The 21,692-nt window shown below is 38.2% G+C and overlaps 1 protein-coding gene across 1 annotated transcript in view; it reads right to left on the minus strand.

Annotated features, from left to right (window-relative positions):
* The window catches only part of CTDP1 (CTD phosphatase subunit 1), a 100,935-nt gene that overhangs the window by 58,735 nt on the left and 20,508 nt on the right, over positions 1-21,692 (minus strand). Inside the window, exons 6-10 of the mRNA XM_418905.8 lie at positions 19,259-19,349; positions 18,005-18,171; positions 15,671-16,753; positions 7,820-7,961; positions 5,034-5,264 (exon numbers count right to left, since the gene is read on the minus strand). Of these exons, the coding sequence (XP_418905.6) occupies positions 5,034-5,264; positions 7,820-7,961; positions 15,671-16,753; positions 18,005-18,171; positions 19,259-19,349 (1,714 nt within the window). The remainder of the gene's footprint in view (positions 1-5,033; positions 5,265-7,819; positions 7,962-15,670; positions 16,754-18,004; positions 18,172-19,258; positions 19,350-21,692) is intronic.

Below are 21,692 nucleotides of genomic sequence, written 5' to 3' on the forward strand. Positions count from 1 at the left end.
ATTTACGAGCACTGGGTCGGTCTTGGGACCGGTGCTCTTCAACATCTTCATCAGTGACACAGACGATGGCATCGAGTGCACCCTCAGCAAGTTTGCGGATGACACCAAGCTGAGTGGTGCAGTCGATACATTGAAAGGAAGGGAAGCCATGCAGAGGGACCTGGACAGGCTAGAGAAGTGGGCCCACGAGAACCTAATGAGGTTCTACAAGGCCAAGTGCAGGGTGCTGCACTTGGGTCAGGGCAATCCCAGGTGTTTATACAAACTGAGGGAAGATCTACTTGAGAGCAGCCCTGCAGAGAAGGACTTGGGGGTCCTGGTGGATGAGAAGCTGAACATGAGCCAGCAGTGTGTGCTTACAGCCCAGAAGGCCAACTGTGTTTTGGGCTGCATTAAAAAAGGGGTAGCCAGCAGGGAGAGGGAGGTGATTGTCCCCCTCTACTTGGCTTCTGTGAGGCCCCATCTGGAGCACTGTGTCCAGGCCTGGGGCCTCCAGTACTGGAAGGGCATGGAGCTCTTAGAGCGGGTCCAGAGGAGGGCCGCTAAGATGATCAGAGGGCTGGAGTACCTCTCCTATGAGGAAAGGTTGAGGGAACTGGGATTGTTTAGCATGGAGAAGAGAAGGCTCTGGGTAGACCTCACTGCGGCCTTCCACTACTTGAAGGGAGCATATAAACAGGAGGGGAACAGCTGTTTATGAGGGTGGATAGTGATAGGACAAGAGGGAATGGTTTTAACTGAGACAGGGGAGGTTTAGGTTAGATATTAGGAAGAAGTTTTTCACCCAGAGGGTGGTGACACCTTGGAACAGTTTGCCCAAGGAGGCTGTGGATGCCCCATCTCTGCAGGCACTCAAGACCAGGCTGGATGTGGCTCTGGGCAGCCTGGTCTAGTGGTTGGTGACTCTGCACTTAGCAGGGGGGTTGAAACTAGGTGATCATTGTGGTCCTTTTCAACACAGGCCATTTTATGATTCTATGATACTTAATCCTGTATAGGTTAGTTGGTACTTGGTAGTCTCACAGGTAGAGCTACATACATTTACATGGGAAGTCTATGAGAAGGCTGAGTTCAACACTTGTGGAAATAATAAGCATCTTAATATTCCCATTGATAGAGCACTGAGGCCAAGCATTATTGTGAAAAAGTTAAAAAAAATACTGAAATCCCATTCATCACTCAATTTGGTACTTCGTATTTTTGTTGTCAAGATTGATAACATTATGTAAGAAAAACTGTAATATTGAGCATGTAATTTTGTAACTTGTAATTTTTTCTCTTTAATCTTGTCCAAAAAGCCACTTGCATTTCTTCTCATGGATAATACTAAATTACACACCTCACAAGTTGTTACCACGAAAGTGCAAATTGTTGAGATACACACGCGTTGCTAAAGCTTTTACACAAGTTATTTAAAAGAAAAAAACAAAAGGCATCCTCGCTGCTCTCCAGCAGGCAAAAGAGATCAATTGCCAGCTGTCAGGAACAATCAAGAAGCATTCCACTAACTTCCAGTACAGCCACAAATTCTTTGCTGTCCTTCTACTTAAGACTGCAACAGCCATGACAAAAAGCAGGTATTTACTACTCACAGAACTGAACAGTGTCCAAATCTACATCTAGCACACAAAATGTCAAATAAGTTAAAAGAATCATGTGTAGTTCACTACTGTTGATTTCACTATAAAGTCTGTAGATATTTCAGCTAGTCATATCCCATTTTAAATTATTTTCTTTTCAGAATTCAAGTTCAGTAACAATGTGGAATCCAAAATTAAAAAACAAGAACTGAAATAGCTAGGAAATTTTTTTCTTAGTAAGCAGTCTGGCAACTAGTTATTTCCAAAAGTCTGTTCTTAGAGTAAACGACCAAATATTACCAGTATTATATATGTGACTACTATTCATATCTTCAATGGTTTCACTGCACAGTAGAAGAACTCTGCTGTTGCTTGTTGTCTGAAATTCAGAATCCTTTGAAATTTTTAGGAATTAACAGAGAACATTACCACAGGCTTTAACTACAAACTCATGACAGAAGCAACTGAAAGCATTAACAGCTCTGTGTTTAAATTCAAAAACTCATATCTGCAGCATTAGAAAAAAATAGTACGTAAAGTCTGCAAGGATACAAAATGCACTGCCCTGTATGTAAAAGTAACTGCCCTAACATCATCTCTCAAGTATTACTCTAAGTTCTGGTGTTTTTTGTTTTTTAATCTCCATAAGCAATTTAAGCTATCATTAATACTTCAAAAAGAAAGGACATGATGGCAGTAATTGTGCTTTAGCTATTGCTCAGTTACAACAGCAAAACTGTACTCAGCGAGGTTGTGGATGCCCCCTCCCTGGAGGTGTTCAAGGCTAGGCTGGATGGGGCTTTGAGCAACCTGATCTAGGCAGAGGCATCCCTGCCTATAGCAAGGAGGCTGGAACTAGATGATCTTAAAAGTTCCTTCCAACCCAAATCATTTTATGATTCCACTATTCACTTTCTTAAATTAAACCACCTCAGCCCTGTGCACTGGCAGTCAAAACTGCTGAAATGAAATAAAACAAGAGAGTGGGAAGGAGATGCTATCTCACTGCATCCTCATGAAGTATTTGGGGTTCTGAGAAACTGAGCTAAGATAACAGTTGATTTTTAAGACCCTTTCAAACAAAGTATCTCAGAATTTGATTGTTTCTCTCTTTTCCCATAGAACGATTAAATGAAAAACCTCTGTGTTAAAGAAAAAAGGTATATGCATGGACATAACTTTTCTTTAAGTTGTTGACAAACACAGGGCAAACATCAAAACCTTTACTTTATAAAGTGATTATTAACATCAACATAAGCCATCTTAGAAGCGTCATGACAACTATAAACACATACAACCTTATCGACAATATTTCTAGACAACCTCCTTTCCACAAGAACTGGCAAACAAAAGCCAGAAGCTTTTCTGGATACATACACAGTACGTATACATACTTGGTGTCCTCTGCAGATGACACGAAGTTGGCAGGAAGTGCTGATCTGCCTGGGGAAGGCCCGACAGAGGGATCTGGACAGGCTGGACTGAGGCCAACGAGATGAAGTTCAACAAGACCAACTGCCCTTTATCCTGCACTTTGGCCACAACAACTCCAGGCAATGCTACAGGCTTGGGACAGAGTGGCTGGAAGACTGTGTAGAGGAAATGGACCTGAGGGCATTGGTTGATGCTCAGCTGAACATGAGCCAGCAGTGTGCCCAGGTGGTCAAGAAGGTCAATGGCATCCTGGCTTGTACCAAGAACCAGCAGAATGCATATACCAAGTAGCCAGCAGGAGCATGGAAATGATTATCCTTCTGTACTCAGCTCTGGTGAGGCCGCACCTTGAGTACTGTAGTCAGTTTTGGGCCCCTCGCTACAAGAAAGACACCAAGGCTGTGGAGCGTGTCCAGAGGAAGGCAACAAAGCTAGTGAGGGGTCTGGAGCACAAATCTGATGAGGAGTGGCTGAGGGAACTGGGATTGACTAGTCTGGAGAAGAGGAGGCTCAAGGGAGACATTACTACTCTCTACAACTACCTGAAGGGAGGTTGTGGTGAGGTGGGAGTCAGCCTCTTATCCTACGTAACTAGCAACAGGACTAGAGGGAATGTCCTCAAGTTGTACCAGGGGAGATTCAGGTTGGAGGTTTGGAAAAACTCTGAAAGAGCGGTCAGGCGCTACAACGGACTGCCCTAGGAGGTGGTGGAGTCACTAACTCTGGTGACATTCAAGAGATGTTTAGATGATGTACTGAGGAACATGGTTTAGTGGGAAACATTGGTGATAGTTGGACGGTCAGACTGGATGATCTATAGGAGATCTTTTCCAATCTTAGCGATTCTTTGACTCTTTAAATTTCTTCCTGTTCATTTACCATATCATAGCGAAGTAAAATATAGATTTCAAAGACAGTTGGAAAAGAGCTGAAAACCTGATGAGTCTCCAGAAACAACAGATTGAAAAAGCCCCTTATGTTCCCAGAAACAATATAGAAACATGTCTATAAAAACAAGAAAAAAAAACCCACAAAAAACACCAACCAAACGGGCCAAAATAATTTAGCAACAGGTATTCAAAGAAAAAACATATTAAGCTACATTACTGTACAAAATCTTTCGAAGGGCATGGGGTAAAGTAGAGAACTTTACATTAATGATTGTATTTTTGTATTGATTGATAAACTGAATTGCTTTATAGCAACTATTTTATTCCAATCACAGCGTAAAAGGGAATTTTCATCACATTTTGCAAATACGTGCTTGGCCTACAGCCAGATACTTCTTTACCACTGGCGTCAAGACGACCTGCCAAACTGTTAGCATTCCAGAAAATAAGGTGTTTTTTTTACACAGTTAGTTAGGAATACATTTCAAATATTTTAGGTATCTATAAGAGAGAAATGTTGCCTTTGTTACTTAACCAAACCCACACGTTTTGACAAAGTCTAGATGCTAGCCTTACAGTTCAAAAAGCAAGCCTCCACTTGCTTCCAGGGTCTTCATTTAGTGCTGCTAGGCTTACTAACTAGCACTCAGTCATATGGCTATACTCAATAATACTCAATTAACTACAATCCTCTTCTACCACTTAAATTCTTCAAAACAGGCCTATGACATCTGAAAGAATTATTAGACAAGGAAGAATTTTTTTTTTTAACCAACAAAAGCCAAATCCCATGAGATATATTTCAGAGAAAAAAACCACAAAGCAACCTCTCCCTAGCTTCTCCCCAAACACAGAGCACACAAGCTACAAACTGCATTTACTTCTTAAAGTTTCTACATACTTATATGAAGCACAAAAAGCGTCTACAATTCTAGGATCCTGATTTCACTTCAGCTGACTACTCTTTCTTACATTTCCTTCAGCTAGTTGTTTAAACAGTCCATCCTTTTAGAAAACAGAAAACTGAAGCAAAGATAACGATGTGATGATCATAAGCAAAGATAATCAGTTAAATTTCCTACAACATCTGAAAATACAGTTAAGTGACTCATAGCTATTCTTTATGTACCTGAAGGATGAGTGTTCACCATGGACAGGTAAGGTGATGGGAGGAGTTGGAGACTGGATGTACATAGACTGGCCAGATGTTTGAGAGCTTTTCCTGATTAGCTTTCCAGTGTTAGGATCATAAAGCCGAACTTCAGGACCAGGTTGAGACTTGGGATGGATGGGTGTTGGGTGAAACAGAGCTGTCTGAAATGTGCTGTGTGTATCAGGAAACGTGGCAGGGCTATTTTCTCTGTTGGATGAAATAAAAAAAGAAATTGCTTTAAATTTAAATGGACTACCTAAGCAGAATGTAAGAAATGGGCACTCCTTTTTCCCTGTATAAGGGGGGAAAAAAAAACAAAACAAACAACCAATGCCTTAGAAGATTTCTGAGGAAACATTCCCTCCCCCCTCCCACCAATTAAAATTCTCAGTGAATTAAAAACAAAAAAAGCAATTTCATAGTTATGTTATTAAAAATATAAAATATTACATGTCCGAAATGTTGTCTTAAAGTTACTGAAATTGCTTCCATGTGGAAACAACTACGCTACCAGAATAACAATCTGCACATATGTAGCAAAGGGAAAAGCATGGTACTGTGTCATATCTTCGCATTTGCACTTCAACGTGCCTCTGAGATAAAATAAACATGTAACATTAATTTGCAAATTCTCCAAATTCATTTGTTAAAATACAAAACCATATCTGATCACTCTGCTGCATTTTATAACATTTTAGAAGCATTAACAGAAATATGCAGATTAGTCTGCAGGAATAACTTACAGCAAAATATCCAAGTAAGATTAAGTGCCACAAGAAAAGGAAGCGAATTGACTCATTAAGAATAAGCAACATCACATAAAATAGCATGCAGACCACTAGGAAACTAATGCTACAAAAAAACCCCAAAACAGTTACACTAAAGAAGTTGCTGAAGTACAGCTAATAAAGTATTTTCATTAAGATAAATGTGTAACTCACTGAAGTTTTAGAGGAAAACATACAAAGTTAAGATATACTTTATTTGAAACAAAGTGGAAAAAATTATCATCATGTTTCCATGAAAAAGAAAATCAGAAAAATCATAGAGTGGCATAGGTAGGAGACCTTAAAGATCATCCAGTTCCAACCCTCCTTGCCATGCGCAGGGTTGTCAACCACTAGACCAGGCTTCCCAAAATCCAATCCAACCTTGCCTTCAATGCCTACTGGAATGGGGCATCCACAACTTCTCTGGGCAACCTGTTCCTGTACCTCACTACCTTCTGAGTTAAAAAAAAAAAGAAAGAAAGAAAGAAAGAAAGAAAAAAAAGAAAAAGGAAAAAAAAAAGGTTACCTAACATCTAACCTAAATCTACTGTCTTTCAATTTAGAGCCATTCCCCCTTGTCCTTTCAGTATCACACTGCGTAAAAAGTCAGTCCCCCTCCTGTTTGTAAGCTCCCTTCAAGTACTGGAAGGCCACAGTGAGGTCTCCCGCCCAGAACCTTCTCTTTTCCAACCTAAACAAGCCCAATTCCCTCAATCTTTCTTCATACAAAAGGCACTCCAGCCCTTTGATATCTTTGTGGCCCTCCTTCGGACCCATTCTAGCAGCTCTATCTTTTTCCCTCTATTCAGCTCCTCAGGCTTGGACATAGTACTCCAGATAGGGCTTATGAGGACAAAGCAGATGGGGACAATCATCTTTCCCTGCTGCCCACTCCTTTTTTGATGTAGCCCACAATGCTGTTGGCTAAAACGGGTAGAAAGTCCTACATTCACCTAGACATAAAAAAAAAAAAAAAAAAAAAAAAATCAAACTATGTAAGTCACTGTCCAGATTACTGGCAGACACCAAGTTTTCTAGTAGAAATACATCTCTGAATTTGATTAAATAAGCTAATAGTACTTTTTAAAAACAAAATGTTCTAGTCAAGCCACAAATTTGCAGCTAATCTCCCATCTGAACCTACTCTCAGTGTTCCTGCTTTTGCTGTCTTCGGTGTGTATGAGGTGATCACACAGGCATATTTTGCCCTCATAAAGGAAATCTCTAACTTGCTCAAGTAATTCAATCACACTAAAAGGGAAGGTCCTTTGATAGGCCTGCAAGCTGCTATTAGTACAAGTTTATCTAAACAAATCAAGCCAAGAAGCTGAAGCTAGCTCTACAGTACGTTGTTGCAAGTTATTTTAGTTCTCTTTCCTCAACAGGTCTGCCCTTCGGCCTCCTCTGCATTAGTATAGTTTTTGACTGTTCCTTCAATTTGGTGGCATTCAAGTGCACGCATAATTTTTATCCCCTTCTCCTTCAACATATCCTATTATCTCCTATCTTCTTGTTCTCTCACTACTACCTTTCTTCTAGTTTTTGTTGTCTTCGCATATTCCCCCTGATTTTTTTTTTTTTTAACCTTTGCCTTGTCTCTCTCTTATTCTTCATTACCAAGTGTCAGGAAAAAATGCAACACTTCACCAATTTCTCATGTTATGGGAGTGTACGGTAGATTTTATTTCTTGATTTGTCAGCATGAATGCTCCTGAACCTTGGTGGCATTCCCTGTGTTACATGAGTGAGCTAACAAGAGCTAACAGCTGAAGTGGCTAACAAAAACTGCTAAAGACACTAACAGCACCACTGGTTTCTCCTAATGCCGATAGTTGCTGGACTGCCTCTTATTAGTAGTTTTCAGTTTAAACACCGTAGAAATAGACAAAAACAGTTTTCATAAACTTGCAAGCATTATACAGTATACTGAGCTTGTCAGAAACCAGTCTAATAATCTGTTTTCATACTCAGCTTCCTCAAACTTGCATTTACCTGTGTGTTTTGATGTAGTCATCCTTCAAGGGAAACAGCTGTTCCTCAACCTTGTCCCAGCGCTCCAGGCAGCTCCACAGCCAGTCAGGGTTTACAACATGGAGGTCTTTGCAGTCCTGAGCTTGTCGTACTTTTTCTGTGCCTATAATGAAGTCAAATGTAACATTACAGTATTCCTAGGTACATAAACAAGATAGTTTTAAGTACAAACTAGTTTATAAAAAACATTCTTTGTCATCAATCCTTAAATAATTAAATAAAAAACAAAAACTCCAAGAAAACAATTCTAACTAATACAAGTGAGGCTCTGCGTACCATGTGATATAGTCCAACTCAATCTGCATGGGGAACTGGCACAGAGGAAGTATTCTAACATTAATCAGTATGGAAAGTCTCTACATTTCTATATTAACTAAATAAACAACCTGAAGTTTTGCATTTCATCTCCTTCACTTAGATTTGTCAGAATCTAAGCAGCAATGGCTCTTCAACACTTCTAAAGACTAGGAATAACTTACCATGCTACCTTCATTATGCAAAGTCCCCTACACACTACCTTTGTATGGTACAACACACTGCCATTTAACAGCCATCCACCCACCCCATCGGTTTTACAGAACCACGGTCAAAGCAGACAAGTACGTTATTTAGTGCCAGAGGGGAACAACAAACATGAAGTTACACACGGCTAGCAAAAAGTCCATAAGAAACCATCCGCAGTGCAGCATGTAAGCAACAAGTGATCACAAATTTCATCCTCTAGAGAAGCTACCATAAAAGAAACTCTGTAATGTTGCAACAGATCTTTGCCAAGAAGCTTCAGAACCAGTGAGCAAAAACAAGCCAATAAAATAAAACATGAAATTAACCCTGAAGTATAGTCTGGCTGTTCAAACATACCAACAATGCATTTCTTCCCTATATTTGACTAGAGGAAAGATAGATAAAATAGATAAATAAATGAATAAGAAGTGGTATTTGTTTCAGTATTTATGAGAGGCCTACAGAAGGACTTAATATTTGGAGATAAAGTTATAAAGTAGTTAAATATGTAAGCTATATAGAAAAAAAAAGCAAAAAACCCACCATGATTCTGACCTGCTGTGTGCCTCACCCTTAACTATAGCACCTTTACACTACAGAGTGTATTATAGTTGAGAATTTCTTAGAATCTCAGAGAGACCTATACGAGGTGAACAAAGAAGCAAGATGAGCTGTTACAGAAATGGTACTGAAATCAGGTTCATAAATATAAAAATTTCAAGAAAAACAACAAAACCAAGACACTTCGAACTTTAGGTGTTTGTGCCTGGTATCCAGTACAAAATAAAATATTAGACATGACTAGCCACGCTGTTCTTCATAAACAACTCTGGAGCTGACAGAACACAGTGTACATAGGTCACTCCAAAAGTAATGCTTCTTATTTATTTCCATGGAAACTACAACAGATAAAAAAAAGTGGGATAACACTACGTAAGTGAGCAAATTCTCAGCTACAAAATACTATTATTCAACATAGTCACCACCAATAGATATGTATTTCCATCAGCCATGAACAAGAACCCACATGTCATGCTCATAAAAATCCACATGGCTGTCCAGAACCGTAACTTTTTTTCATGTCACTGTCACCACTGCTGCAACACACCACCCACTGCCTCACAATGGTGAAAAGATTCAACCTCTACTGCCATACCACCAACATTCACTTATTCGATGTTGTAAGGATAGGCGGTAGCAGATATAGCTGCTTTGAATCAGTTTCTGATCACCCAAGAAAGGTAGAGGTCACAACCCGGTAATAAAGAAGGAATTGCTTACCCCTTTTCCAAGAATCAGGGCTTGCCTAACACACCAGAGAAGGCAATCTCTGAATAGAGATGCTTCCCTCGTGGCTTCCAACCCTTAAAAAACGTTAGGGAGAGGTAGGCCCAAGATCCATCCCTTCCAGTGGCACAGGTGAATTGCTTTCACCTGTGCTCCCAGGGCCGGCTACCCCCCTTCACAAGGTACTCAATCACTGGTTCAGGCCATGACCTAACAGTTCCCATAGGAACACTGGGCAAACATAATAAATAGGAGGCATTATGTTCAGAGCAACTCTTGCAAAAAAGCAACATGAGCGTGATTTCTCTCATAAGCATACGGAATAGTTAACCTGAGTTGTGGTGAACATGGGTCATGCTTGGAACATCTGAATAAAAGCTTTTCTGTTTCTGTTGCACATCTATTTCTCCAATTCAAGATACTGCTGCTCCTTCTGAACTATATCATAACCACATAACCATTAAACACGTAACAGATTTAATGAGTTGAAGATGTATGTGAGAAGACATCTTCCTCGAGATATTCCTACAACTGAACTTTCTGTATTGCCAGCTATTTAATCTTTTTGCCCCTTCCATACACATATACATTTCACATTTGTGTATAACTGATCATTTCATATTGGATATGTACTGAGGTTCTACATAAATTTCTCTTCTAGTCAACAGGATTGTAATGAAAGCTAAGCCATATTTCAGTGTTGCATTAAATACACTTGGTGACAAGAACAGCACTGCGTCTTGCCTTGTCTTCCCTCTCTCACCAGTGTAACTTTCTGTTTTGGAAGCATGCTTATCAAGGAGAAACAATTAGTCCAGAAAAAGTATTTTAATCTAATAACAGTAATTCTGATGCATCTAGAATATCAGAATCATCCAGCTGGCTAAAAATCACCACAGAATTGTTGTTTCCTGGACAATCTTTTGCATTATTCTCCTTTATTCATCTTTATTTACTTCAAATTCCAATCTAAAATTGTTCCAAAAAAATGTTAAGGAGGTATAAATGACTTTTCACACAAAGCAGCTATGGTTTAAATTTATCACATCTACCCCCTATGGATACAGCTGGAAACACTTAATACTGGGAAAAGATTTCCAAGCCTGGAAAAGGGACTGACTAATTTTACTACTGAACTTGAAAACAAAAGGTTAAAAAACAAACAAATGAACACAATAATGAAGCAACAATAACAACAACAAAAAAAAGAACGCAAAAACCTCACCAAAAAACCCCACCAACCACCTCCTACCAAATTTATTACTAATAAAGTGATCAACACCCACAACGCTGCAATAAACTACAGGCATTCTTCAAAAGATAATTTTATTATAGCACTTTACTTTGGCTTATCCAAAGTATGAAGGCACTTAAGTGCAGAAGGCAAACGAGACTTAGGCTGTATGTTTATGAAGACTAAGAAATATTATACGGCATATTTGGCCATGTTCTCATTACCAAATAGCACAGCACAGCAGAGCAGACAGATGCTGGAGGACTGATCTGCACCTCATCAGCTTTCATAGAATTTTGTTTTGGCTTAGCTCTGCCTGGTCCCAGAGACCAAATACCTTTGACTGTTCATTCAGCTGCACTTTGCAATTCAATTTTGTCCTAAAGTAATCAAGCATACAAGCTCGAGACTGTTCCAGGGTTAGCCAAAGTACGGGAAGGATTCACTCTCAAAAGACCCTTCCAATTTTAACATTAGGAAGTCAGCGTACCCTGAGGGCAGCTTATTACCAGGTGATCAGTTGGCAACTTTATCTTTTCTCTCAGCATCTCCAAGCTAGTCTCAGCCATAAGCATTAACAACATAGACAAGGATGAATAAAAGGAGATATAGTCATGGCAAACGACATTTTAAACAACCTTAACATACGCTAAGCCACCAAGAACAACGAACTGATTCCCAAACAGCTTTTAAAATATGGGAAAAGGCAGAAAATGAAATGTAACTTAAAAAGGAATAGAAAAGTGGAGGGCCTAGACTGAAATATTTCTATTTCTACGTAACAGAGTAATTTTCAAATGAGAATAGGTTTTACCTTCTTCAACAGTGGAAACTTAGCTTAAAAATCAACTAAAGTATCTTCCATTCAGGAAGGAACATACATAGGTCACTCTGAAAGTAATGCCTCCTATTTTCCTCCATGGAAACTACAACAGATACAAAGAATGGAATAACGCTATGTGACAGAGCAAATTCTCACATACAAAGCACTATTTTTGCAACACAGTCAGCACCATAGCTATTTGGTTTTGCCAGTGATGAAAGACAGCCTGCATGCCATGTTCATAAAATTCTGTACCAGTGCAGGTGATCCACTGTTGTTGTTTCCACTACTGACACGCACCAACTACTGCCTCAATGTACTCACATCCACTGTTTGATCCCCATAAATGTTCAGCAAGTGTTGATGAATGCCAATGGGTGCTATTTTTTCCCACATGGAGAAATTCAGGGACACACCTTTGCTTCTCACACACTTCCATGTCAGATGGCATTTTTGTCAGTGCCCCTCTGCTGCCATCTATCACACAGCAACAACATGCAATGGAATACTGTGACGAAGGCTCAACCTCTACTGCCATCCCACCAACATCCGTCTCTGATGCTGTAGGCTGACATAATAAACAGGGACGCATTACTTTCAGAGCAGCCTTCGTAACAAGATTTATGAAACATTATAGTAAATGTTAAGCCAAGTGTGTGCGTATGGCTATATCTAATTATGCAGTGCTGTTCACTGTTGCTTAGATCAAAGAACAGATGTTTCACAAAAATGCAATAAGATTTATGTGGCATATAAATAGAGTGGGAAGAACTACAAGGTAGCCTTTTCTCAGTCACCCAGATTTAGGAAAGCTGATTAGATGGCCAGTAATCCAGGCAGACAGTATTTTCCTCCCTATACAAGAGAAATAAGATTCTGGTTTTTTTGTTAAGAACAAGGATTTATTTATTTTTAGAATTTGAAGTATCTGTACTGCAAAGAAACAAACTGCCTTTCTGCAGAGAAACAGACAAGCACATACATACTCAAAGAAATTTAAACTATTTACTGCAATAGGCTGCAAGGACACTGTAAATACAACCCCAAATAGCAACAATTAGCTTCACATATGGAACAAGTAATTACACTATGCTCACAGGTGGGGAAACCCTCCCTCAACCCTCTGAATCTTGGGGGGTGCTCTGTCTCACACTGATTTCCCCTTTGTATTTTCTTTGATAAATTCTTCCTCTCTTCACCACTCTACAGCTAGAACTACTTACCTCCACAAGTGCTGAACATGTCTTTTTACACGCTCGACTAAAGAATAATCATCATGTAACTTAACTTGCTTGACCTGAGTCCTAAATCTGCCATTAGCAGTGTCATGCATAAACACCATAATGATAGCTATGCTTCAACATCACCTTTCATAACCAGAGATGGGGTGGTGCTGGTGGAGAGGGTACAACTTGTCTAGTTTCAGCACTGAAGAAACAGGCATGCAAGTAACACTGAAGAAGGAACATGCTCCCCTCCACCATTTCATGAGCAATTAGATAGGATGCAGAGTTTCAGATGTTTCTATTTGCATGGCTTACCTGCAGCAAATAACTACTTGCCTAATTTGCCTTCTAACCACACAAGAATCAGTATGAAAATTATGTTGACAGCTGAATTATCACAACTCCAACTGTGATAGCACACAATTTATATCCTTCAAATCTGATTAAATTTCAGAGATTCCCTCATGAAATTAGGATACAGCAAAAATACTCCGATCTAAAGAAATGTGTGAGGGGTCTTCAGTTGAAAAAACAGAATGAACCTCTCCCACACAAAACCAAAGCCACATGCAATCCATGAAAATCTTACAAGAAATTGGAGAATATAGTTCTGTCACTCTAAATATCCCTCTCTCACTGGCACTGTTACAGAAATAATTACAGAGTGCTGATGAGAAATGACAATAGCCTTGCTTGTCAGGCAGAAAAAACCTTCCAAGCTAATTGCATCAATTCAAAGCAAGTATTTTTTCTTAGTAAAGACACAAGTCAGCTTCTAAATACTGACAATAAATGTTTTTCAGCCCAACAATTCATGATTAGCAGTATTCCTGCTATTTCTAGCTTTAATTCACTTGCAACACTTGAATGTATTTTCCAGTTTTAAATATCAAGAGCAACAGCAACAACACAAGAAAATCCTGTAAAAGAGTCCAGGTCTCAGCGTAAAGTCAGAAAATACAAACTGCTCAGGGAAAAATAATAATAGCCTTGATTCAAATACTCTAAAATAAATAACAATCCAAATCTAAATATAAGATTGTTCATACTAAGTTCTACATCAGTAGACAATCACTAAGAATGTGCAGACAGCTAAGAATTTGTTTAAACCCCCTCCCCGCAAAAAAACAGAACACAAAATGTCTATACAGATAGATAATACTGCTGCCCACCCCCAACCTGTTGGATACTTCAAAGACAAAAAAATTTTCAACTACTTCTCATTTTCTCTTGCTGTGCATCTTAACTTAATCCTGAATAACAGCTTTTCTTCCAGAGAAGTGGGGAACAGGGGATGGTGTTGGATTCACGTACATTTATTCCAACAATTTGACACTCCATGTAGTAGTTGCATGCAATGTAAAACTACATTCAGGAACCACCTAGTGCAAGTCACACAGAGCAACCTTGAAATTAAGTACTTTGTGTTTTGAAATTGAAAAAACTTGAAAATTTTATCCACGATTATCACATCTCCAATGAAGTATGACAAGCTTCATTGCTTCATATTCTTTGCTGATAAAGAGTGCTGCTACTACTACAGTTTTAAGAGAGTTGTTCAGCAACCACAATAAAACCAGAGCCCACAACTGATGCATCCACCTATTTCACCACTCTTAACATTTGCTATTTCAACTATGACACCTTCATGAGTCAGAATCCCAGCTAACCCCTCGGAAACTAATTCCACTTTCTGAATTTTCAAGTTCTGTTTACTACTTACATCAAGACAATTAGTACAGATTTGTTACTTCTGTACTTTGGTGGTTTTTATCCTGTTATTACTTTGCTAAATCAACACTGCAGTCTCTTTTTGCTACAGTTTTGCTAAATAGAAGTTTTGCTACAACCTTCCTAAATAAAAAAAGCTTTCTGAACATTTTGTCACTAGAGCTCCACACTGAGACAACCAAAGTGAAGGTTTACATTAACCTTGCAAAGACGCTTTGTTATTTAGGCTAATATATTAAAAATAGCTTATTAGCATATCACAGTATACCGGTGATCATCCATGCAGTTTTACTTTTAGATTCCATATTTTTTGATCACTAGATACATGGATCCCATGCAACTTCTAAGGTGAATAGTAAGGGATCCTCCTCAGGTGAAAGAACACACAAAAATTTATACTGGAAGCAAATCATGGCCTCTTAGCTCCTCCACTGAAGCTCACCAATGGCACATTCTTATCTATTAAAGCGATGTAAAAATAGTTAGCTTTGTAAAATATCTAACAATGAGGAAATATTAACGCTAAGCTCTCATATACGTTAATGACAAAGACATACAAACTGCGAACAGAGAAGAGTGACAGGATATCAAATTCCAGCCTCTTAAGATAACTTTTATTCCATACTAAATGAAACGTAGCTATTTTAGGTTAAACCTGAGGAACAGAGAAGGAAGTCATCACTACAGCATTAGAGCAAAATCACTAGTATTTGTAACAGAGAAAAGTTCATAAAGCTTTTACTCAACATACATAACAGCCAAAAACCTGGTATCATCAACTCTTAACCAAGCCAACATGAAATGCTATATAAGAGGTAATTTAGAGCGTCTCCCTTTAAACAAATCTCATGATCAAAAAGCAGCAATAAAAGGCGTTAAAGAATGTCTAACCAAACTCATAATTTAAGATCAATTCTTTAATTTAAATCCTGATCCCTGATACAAAAACAGCCCACAGAAATGAACGAGTTGAAAAAAAAACTTATAGATGACTTTTTTTAACCTACCTGTCCTTGCTGCAATGAGATGTGTTGCTTTGTCAGGATCATCAGCACTCAGTACTAGATTCTTAACAATTTTAGCTCCAAGTGCTGTAGCATGATAGTGTTCCCGTGTTTTTTCAATGGGGAAGTTTGTTGGGTAGAGTCCACTAAAGATAATGGTTACATCTGCCAAAACTTTGCTTTTCAGTTCTGGTACTATTTTTCTGATGTCTGGAATTTCCTCTATCTCCTTTTTCAAGTATTTATCATACTTGGTGTAATAATCAGTGTGAACCCGCACAAGGATCTCTTCGAGATGCATTAAATGGTCATCATCATCTGTATCATCCTCCTCCTCCTCTTCCTCCATACTCTGGTCCAAGGACTCACCCATTGTAATACCAGACTGTTCACTATTCTGAGACTCTGTTTCAGCTTCTTTCTTGTCTGCACACCCATTTCCTAAATCACAAACGCTTTCCTGTTCACTTTCTTCTTGCACATCAATATCAGTTTTGTCAAGAATATTTTCACTTGGTAGAGATTCCGTCCCCTCCGAATGATTCACCTGACCATCTTTTTTCTCACTCACATCAGTGCAACTCCCTTGCTGTAGATTTTCATCCTGCAGAGGCTGTTTGGATTTCTTCCAGCTTCTCTTTTCCTCATTCTCACTATCTGATACAGAAGTAGAAGACTTTCTGGTATCCAATCCACCTTCACTCTCACTGTCACTAGACAGTTCAAAGTCCAAATCACTCGTCTTTTCTTGAGTTCGCTGTTTCTCTAACACCGTCCTCTCAACTTGTTCAGAAGAAATCTGAGATTCCTTAGTACTTGACAAATTGTTAGTGATCTCACTGTCTGTTTTGTCATCAGTGCTGTCACTTAAAGAGTCCTGAGTATTAACTTTACCATGAGAGCTCAAATCACATGCAGGTGTTTCACTGCTTACAGAAGTGTTTCCATTTGCAGTGCACATGTCCTTTGTAGCTTTCTTTAGACCATTGTTTTGTTCTTCTGTACAGGTAACATTCTTCATTTCATCGGCATCCTTTGCTAATGTCACTGCTGAATCCTGTGCCTCTGGCTTAGCAGAGTGATTTACTAAGACACAGAAAAGAAAGAAACAACATATACATGTTTTCTCAGGTTCTTTTTTGTTTGTTTGTTTGTTTTGTTTTTTTAGTGTTTCCTTCTTCCTTAAGCAAACAACTGATACACACAGTTAGATTTCACTAAGCTCAGTAAGGATATCTTAGCAGCCTTGAAAAGTTTAGTTATTTCAGGAATCAAGTGCTACTAGAATTAACAAACTCCACCTTTCTAAAGAAGCTGTGTAAGATTATTTTGACTTATGATCAGTACAGTTAAAAAGTAATTTATCAAATTTGCAAGCACTAAAAGAACGTATGTTGTAGCATGGCTTTCATACTACATCACAAAAGAAATTAAGCTACTGTAGAAAAAAAACCTAATACAGGGCAGAATTCAAGGCCCCAGCCCAGAACCTCAACTACAAGAATTCCCTCTATAAATTTCCATCACTGTAATATATTTCCTAATTTTCATAACCAAAAATCTGCATTTTTAGAGTTGAAAAGAGATACACATTTCAGCTAGACAAACACACTGATCAACATTCATCTGAGATGCTGCTGGATTGCAAGCAAGTGTAACTCAAAACAGAAAAAGCTTTAGGATGTGTCTTCATTAGATATCTGCAGACAAAGTGAGATAAAGAAACTGTAGACATTCAAACAGTTCCACTCAGATATTGATCAGGAATGAATGACTAGGATGAAATCATCTTCATTTGTCCCACTTTTGTGTGCATGTCCCTGCTGCCCTGTAACTAACGATACCAGTCAAAGATAGATCCCATGTCCTGACTCAGCTTGAGTAACATTAGAATTGTTTCCACGTTGGCTATTTCAAGTTCAATAAGGGGAGGAACATATATCATATTAAATAATAATAAACACACACACACACAAACAAAACAAAAAGTCCCTTGGCTGAACTAGAAAAAACAATACAATTTCTTATATACTGCCTTTCAAATTCTTCCTGGCCACCCCCTCTTCCCCCCCATAAAAATAATACAACAGCTCTTCAGCCTTATCAACCAAAACATTACCACTAAAGCTCAGCTTCTCTTTCAATGTCTCACCAAAAGACACTAATAAGAAACAGTCCAGTTTTACAGAGCTGCTTCTGTATGTGCTTCAAGAGCACTGTGTCAACTACAATAGCATAAGATCACTCACCTGAGTGCTACAATGAAAGTATTGAAATCAACACAATCAATCACATTTGAAAAATAAAAAAAAACCCGTAAGAATTATGAATAATTACTTTTCTTCTTCATTTGAATTTCTCTTGATCCAGGAGGTGCATTAATATCACCTATCCCCTGAAAGTATACGTATTTCTTCACGGTTATCAAATTGGGTGCAAACTTCCAGACATCCTCCCTGTCATCAATGATACAAACCATGGAATCCCCACATGGGAAGAGATCTCTGAGAAACAAAATAGTTGAAATAGTTAAAATCAATTCAGTTTAGAAACTGATACTATTGCTAAACTTTCTGTTTATTATAGGTATGTCTGCAAGATGTGGATGAATTTACAAAAAAAAAAGTTATATTAAATTTACAAAATTTAGAATACAGTATTTAAACTAAAGTTAATTGAAAAGGGAAGGCCTGTTCTGAAATGCTTATCCCATAGGCCAGAACCAAGAACTACCAAGTTTCAGCAAGAACAAAACATCACAAAATTTGTCCAGTTTTCACATTTTACACTGATAAAAAAAACAACCAAAACCAACTGCCTGTATATAAGTAAGAAAAAGACGTAAATACACTTTTAAGAAAAGTAGACTTATTCAAGCCAGGACAAAGAAAGCAGTGTTAGTATTTATATCAACCAGCAGGAGTCAGTGCAGTAGTCAAGACACATGCATATGAAAACACCAAGAAAAGATAAAAGCTTCTCATCTGCTACGCTCTGATGAGGAGCACACAGCTATTTTTAATCTAGCTTTATGAAAAACCAAAAATCCATTTCTCTGGAAAAAAAAAAAAAAAAAAAAGGTCCTTATCATATAATAAGGAATATCAGGATAAGAATCTGAGGTTAGACTAAAGTATGAATTCAAAGAACATGACTTTCAAAAACAAACAAACAAAAACGGCACAACAGAAGCCTCTACACGTATAGCACTTCTGAAAGCCTGAATATTAAGTGTATATAACTGAACTAAGAATATTGAGATATTCTACTATTCTTTAATTACAAGTCATTACACAAGGTCACAGTCAAAAAAACTGAGATACAAGTATTGTGAGAATAAACAGTATAAGTGAAAAATAACATCACTGGTTCACATCCTTGCTTTTCCATCACCACAGAACACAAAGAGATGAAACGCTGCAATATATAACAACTCAGTTTTACTGAGGCAGTGTTGACATGTAAGCAGCAGATAAGGAAGGATTAAGAACACGTTAACTTACAGAGAAAGTAAATTTTAATAAACTGGCAGTACTGTCTATTTGTCCTGTTTTGTTTAATGCATAAGACCCACATACATCACATACATACCTAAGATTCCCAGTTTTGGAAAATGGATCAATACATTCATCCCTTGATAATATCCGATGGGAAAAAAGCTTCTTTTCAGGATCCAAAAATCCTTTTGAAAGAAGAGAGTACAAGATTAACACTTGAGACATTTGATCCTTTTATATGTTCTATATAATTCAGCTATTTTAATCTGTGCAACAGCATTTTAACAAAGAGACAATTTTAAGATAAGAGATACTGTATGGATTTAAGAGTATGCACAGCAAATCAAATATTTATAAGAAATGCAGTGGGATTATTTTTAAAAATCCATTTCGCTTTAACACAGTAACAAATCTGATATTAAAATAACTAGATTTGTGACATCCAAACAGATTAGGCTGAAAAATACAGTGGTGATAGATGCACATTCTTGCAACTTACATTTATACCTTTACCGGTGATTCTTTAAAGCTAAATGCTCTCCTCAGCTCATTATGCCTAGGGACTGCAAAGAAGTCTCTCAAGAGTCGGCAATGTGCTGCAATACTTTAGCACAACAGGTAAGTTATGGGACCACTTCAGCCGGAGCTCTTGCATTTGTAGGTTTTAAGTTTTACCTCTAACACTACTTTAATACTTTCACACAGAACAAGTAGATCCTATGATTCACTGAAATATTTATGCTCAGTTGCAGTTGTAAGCCTGACTATACTCTTAAAAGGGAAAAAAGGAACAGGAGAAGCTGTGCTGGCTGACTTTAAAGCAAGATAAAATACCATTATTTAAGAAAATAGTGACTCTGGTGTACAAACACACATGCACATGCTTCTGAACCTATCCTCAATAATGAAGTTGGTCCTCATGAACAGATGTCACAGCTACATAATTGCATGCTAACCTGTAAATCTGTAATCTCACCAAATTTGCTCAACTCACTATTCTTATGAATAATAAAAGGCACTAAATACTTAGTGGTTTTGGTTTTTTATTAAGACTTTATTCTATTTAAGTTGCGGACATCTTCTAGACAGAAAAGTTCAAAATGACTACTGACTCTAAAGACCCACACTAATTCGCTTTCAAGGAGCTCAGATTTTTACATAAGGAATGTTTTTTTTGTTTTGTTTTTAATAATGGGGAAAAAAAGTTCAGCTCCCAGGCGTATGTTAAGTTGGGTCTTCTAAAACAGAGGATACAAATAAAAATATAATAAAAACATCAGTAGTCACTTCTGCAGTATTGATTGTGCATGTATGACTGTGTAATTGGAATAACTTAAAACCCATAAAAGCAAGAAAATTCCGAGTTAAGGACAGAGGTTCAACCTTAACTCACCCGGCTATGCTTAAGAATTGCTGCAAATCGTAGAATCATCCCCTGTAGTGAGACCCTTGCAGTACCTAGGCATAATGAATTGAGAGAATTAGCTACAGAGATTTATTGCCGTACACACAGATATTCTGACAAACTACATAAGCTGTCACACAAGTTGCTCTTCTCCAAACCAGCGTCTCTTCTACTAATTATGTGAACACAGAGGGACTCTACAGTACATTGAACTGTACTGCTTAAATAGCAAAACCCAAATGAGGCATTTAGTGGCAATGCTGTCTAACTAGAACTGTTAAGAAAAGAGTAAATTAAATTAAAACAGCCCAAACACCTAAGTCCTGACTGTTAGGGATTACCAATGAAGTAGTGTTCCAGAGCTACTCCACAGAGCTTTAATGAAAATTTTGAAACTTTTTTTTTTTTCCTCCCCTCATAACTCACTGAGAATACAGAGAATACCATTAACCAGTAATGCATCAGAGTTGGGTCTTTCAGAACTAATGTATCTGAATAGAAATAAGATAAAACAGTACTGGCCTTGTAAAGAACTTCTTTACATGACTAATTATTTGTCTGATGTTGCATAACAAATAAATTCAAGGTAATAAACATAACCTTAATTTTGTTAGGTTTCAGGGAAAAATCACAAACTCATAGAATCATTTGAGGTTGGAAAAGACAACTAAGCTAATCTAAATCCAGTCCAATCATCCACCTACCACCAATGCTGCCCACTAAAACACATGCTGCTAAGGAACATTAACACATTTCCTGAAAACCTCTAGGGATGGTGACTCCACCACCTTCCAGGGCAGCTCATTCCAGTGCCTGACTGGAACGAGGAAGGAACTTTCTGAGAAGTTTTCCTTAATATCCAATCCAAACTTCCCTGGTGCAAGTTGAAGCCATTCCCTCTAGTCCTATCATGAGTTACATGGGAGAAAAGGCTGAGCTCCACCCCACCTCGCCACAACCTCCCTTCAGGTAGTTGTAGAGAGCGATAACATCTCCTGAGCCTCCTCTTCTCCAGACTAAACCAATCCCAGATCCCTCAGCAGCCACTCTTCATGTGCTCCGGCCCCCTCACCAGCTTTGCTGCCCTTCTCTGAACATGCTCCATGGCCTCAGCGTCTTTCTT

Source organism: Gallus gallus, chromosome 2 (genome assembly GCF_016699485.2).
Source record: "Gallus gallus isolate bGalGal1 chromosome 2, bGalGal1.mat.broiler.GRCg7b, whole genome shotgun sequence".
NCBI lineage: Eukaryota > Metazoa > Chordata > Aves > Galliformes > Phasianidae > Gallus > Gallus gallus.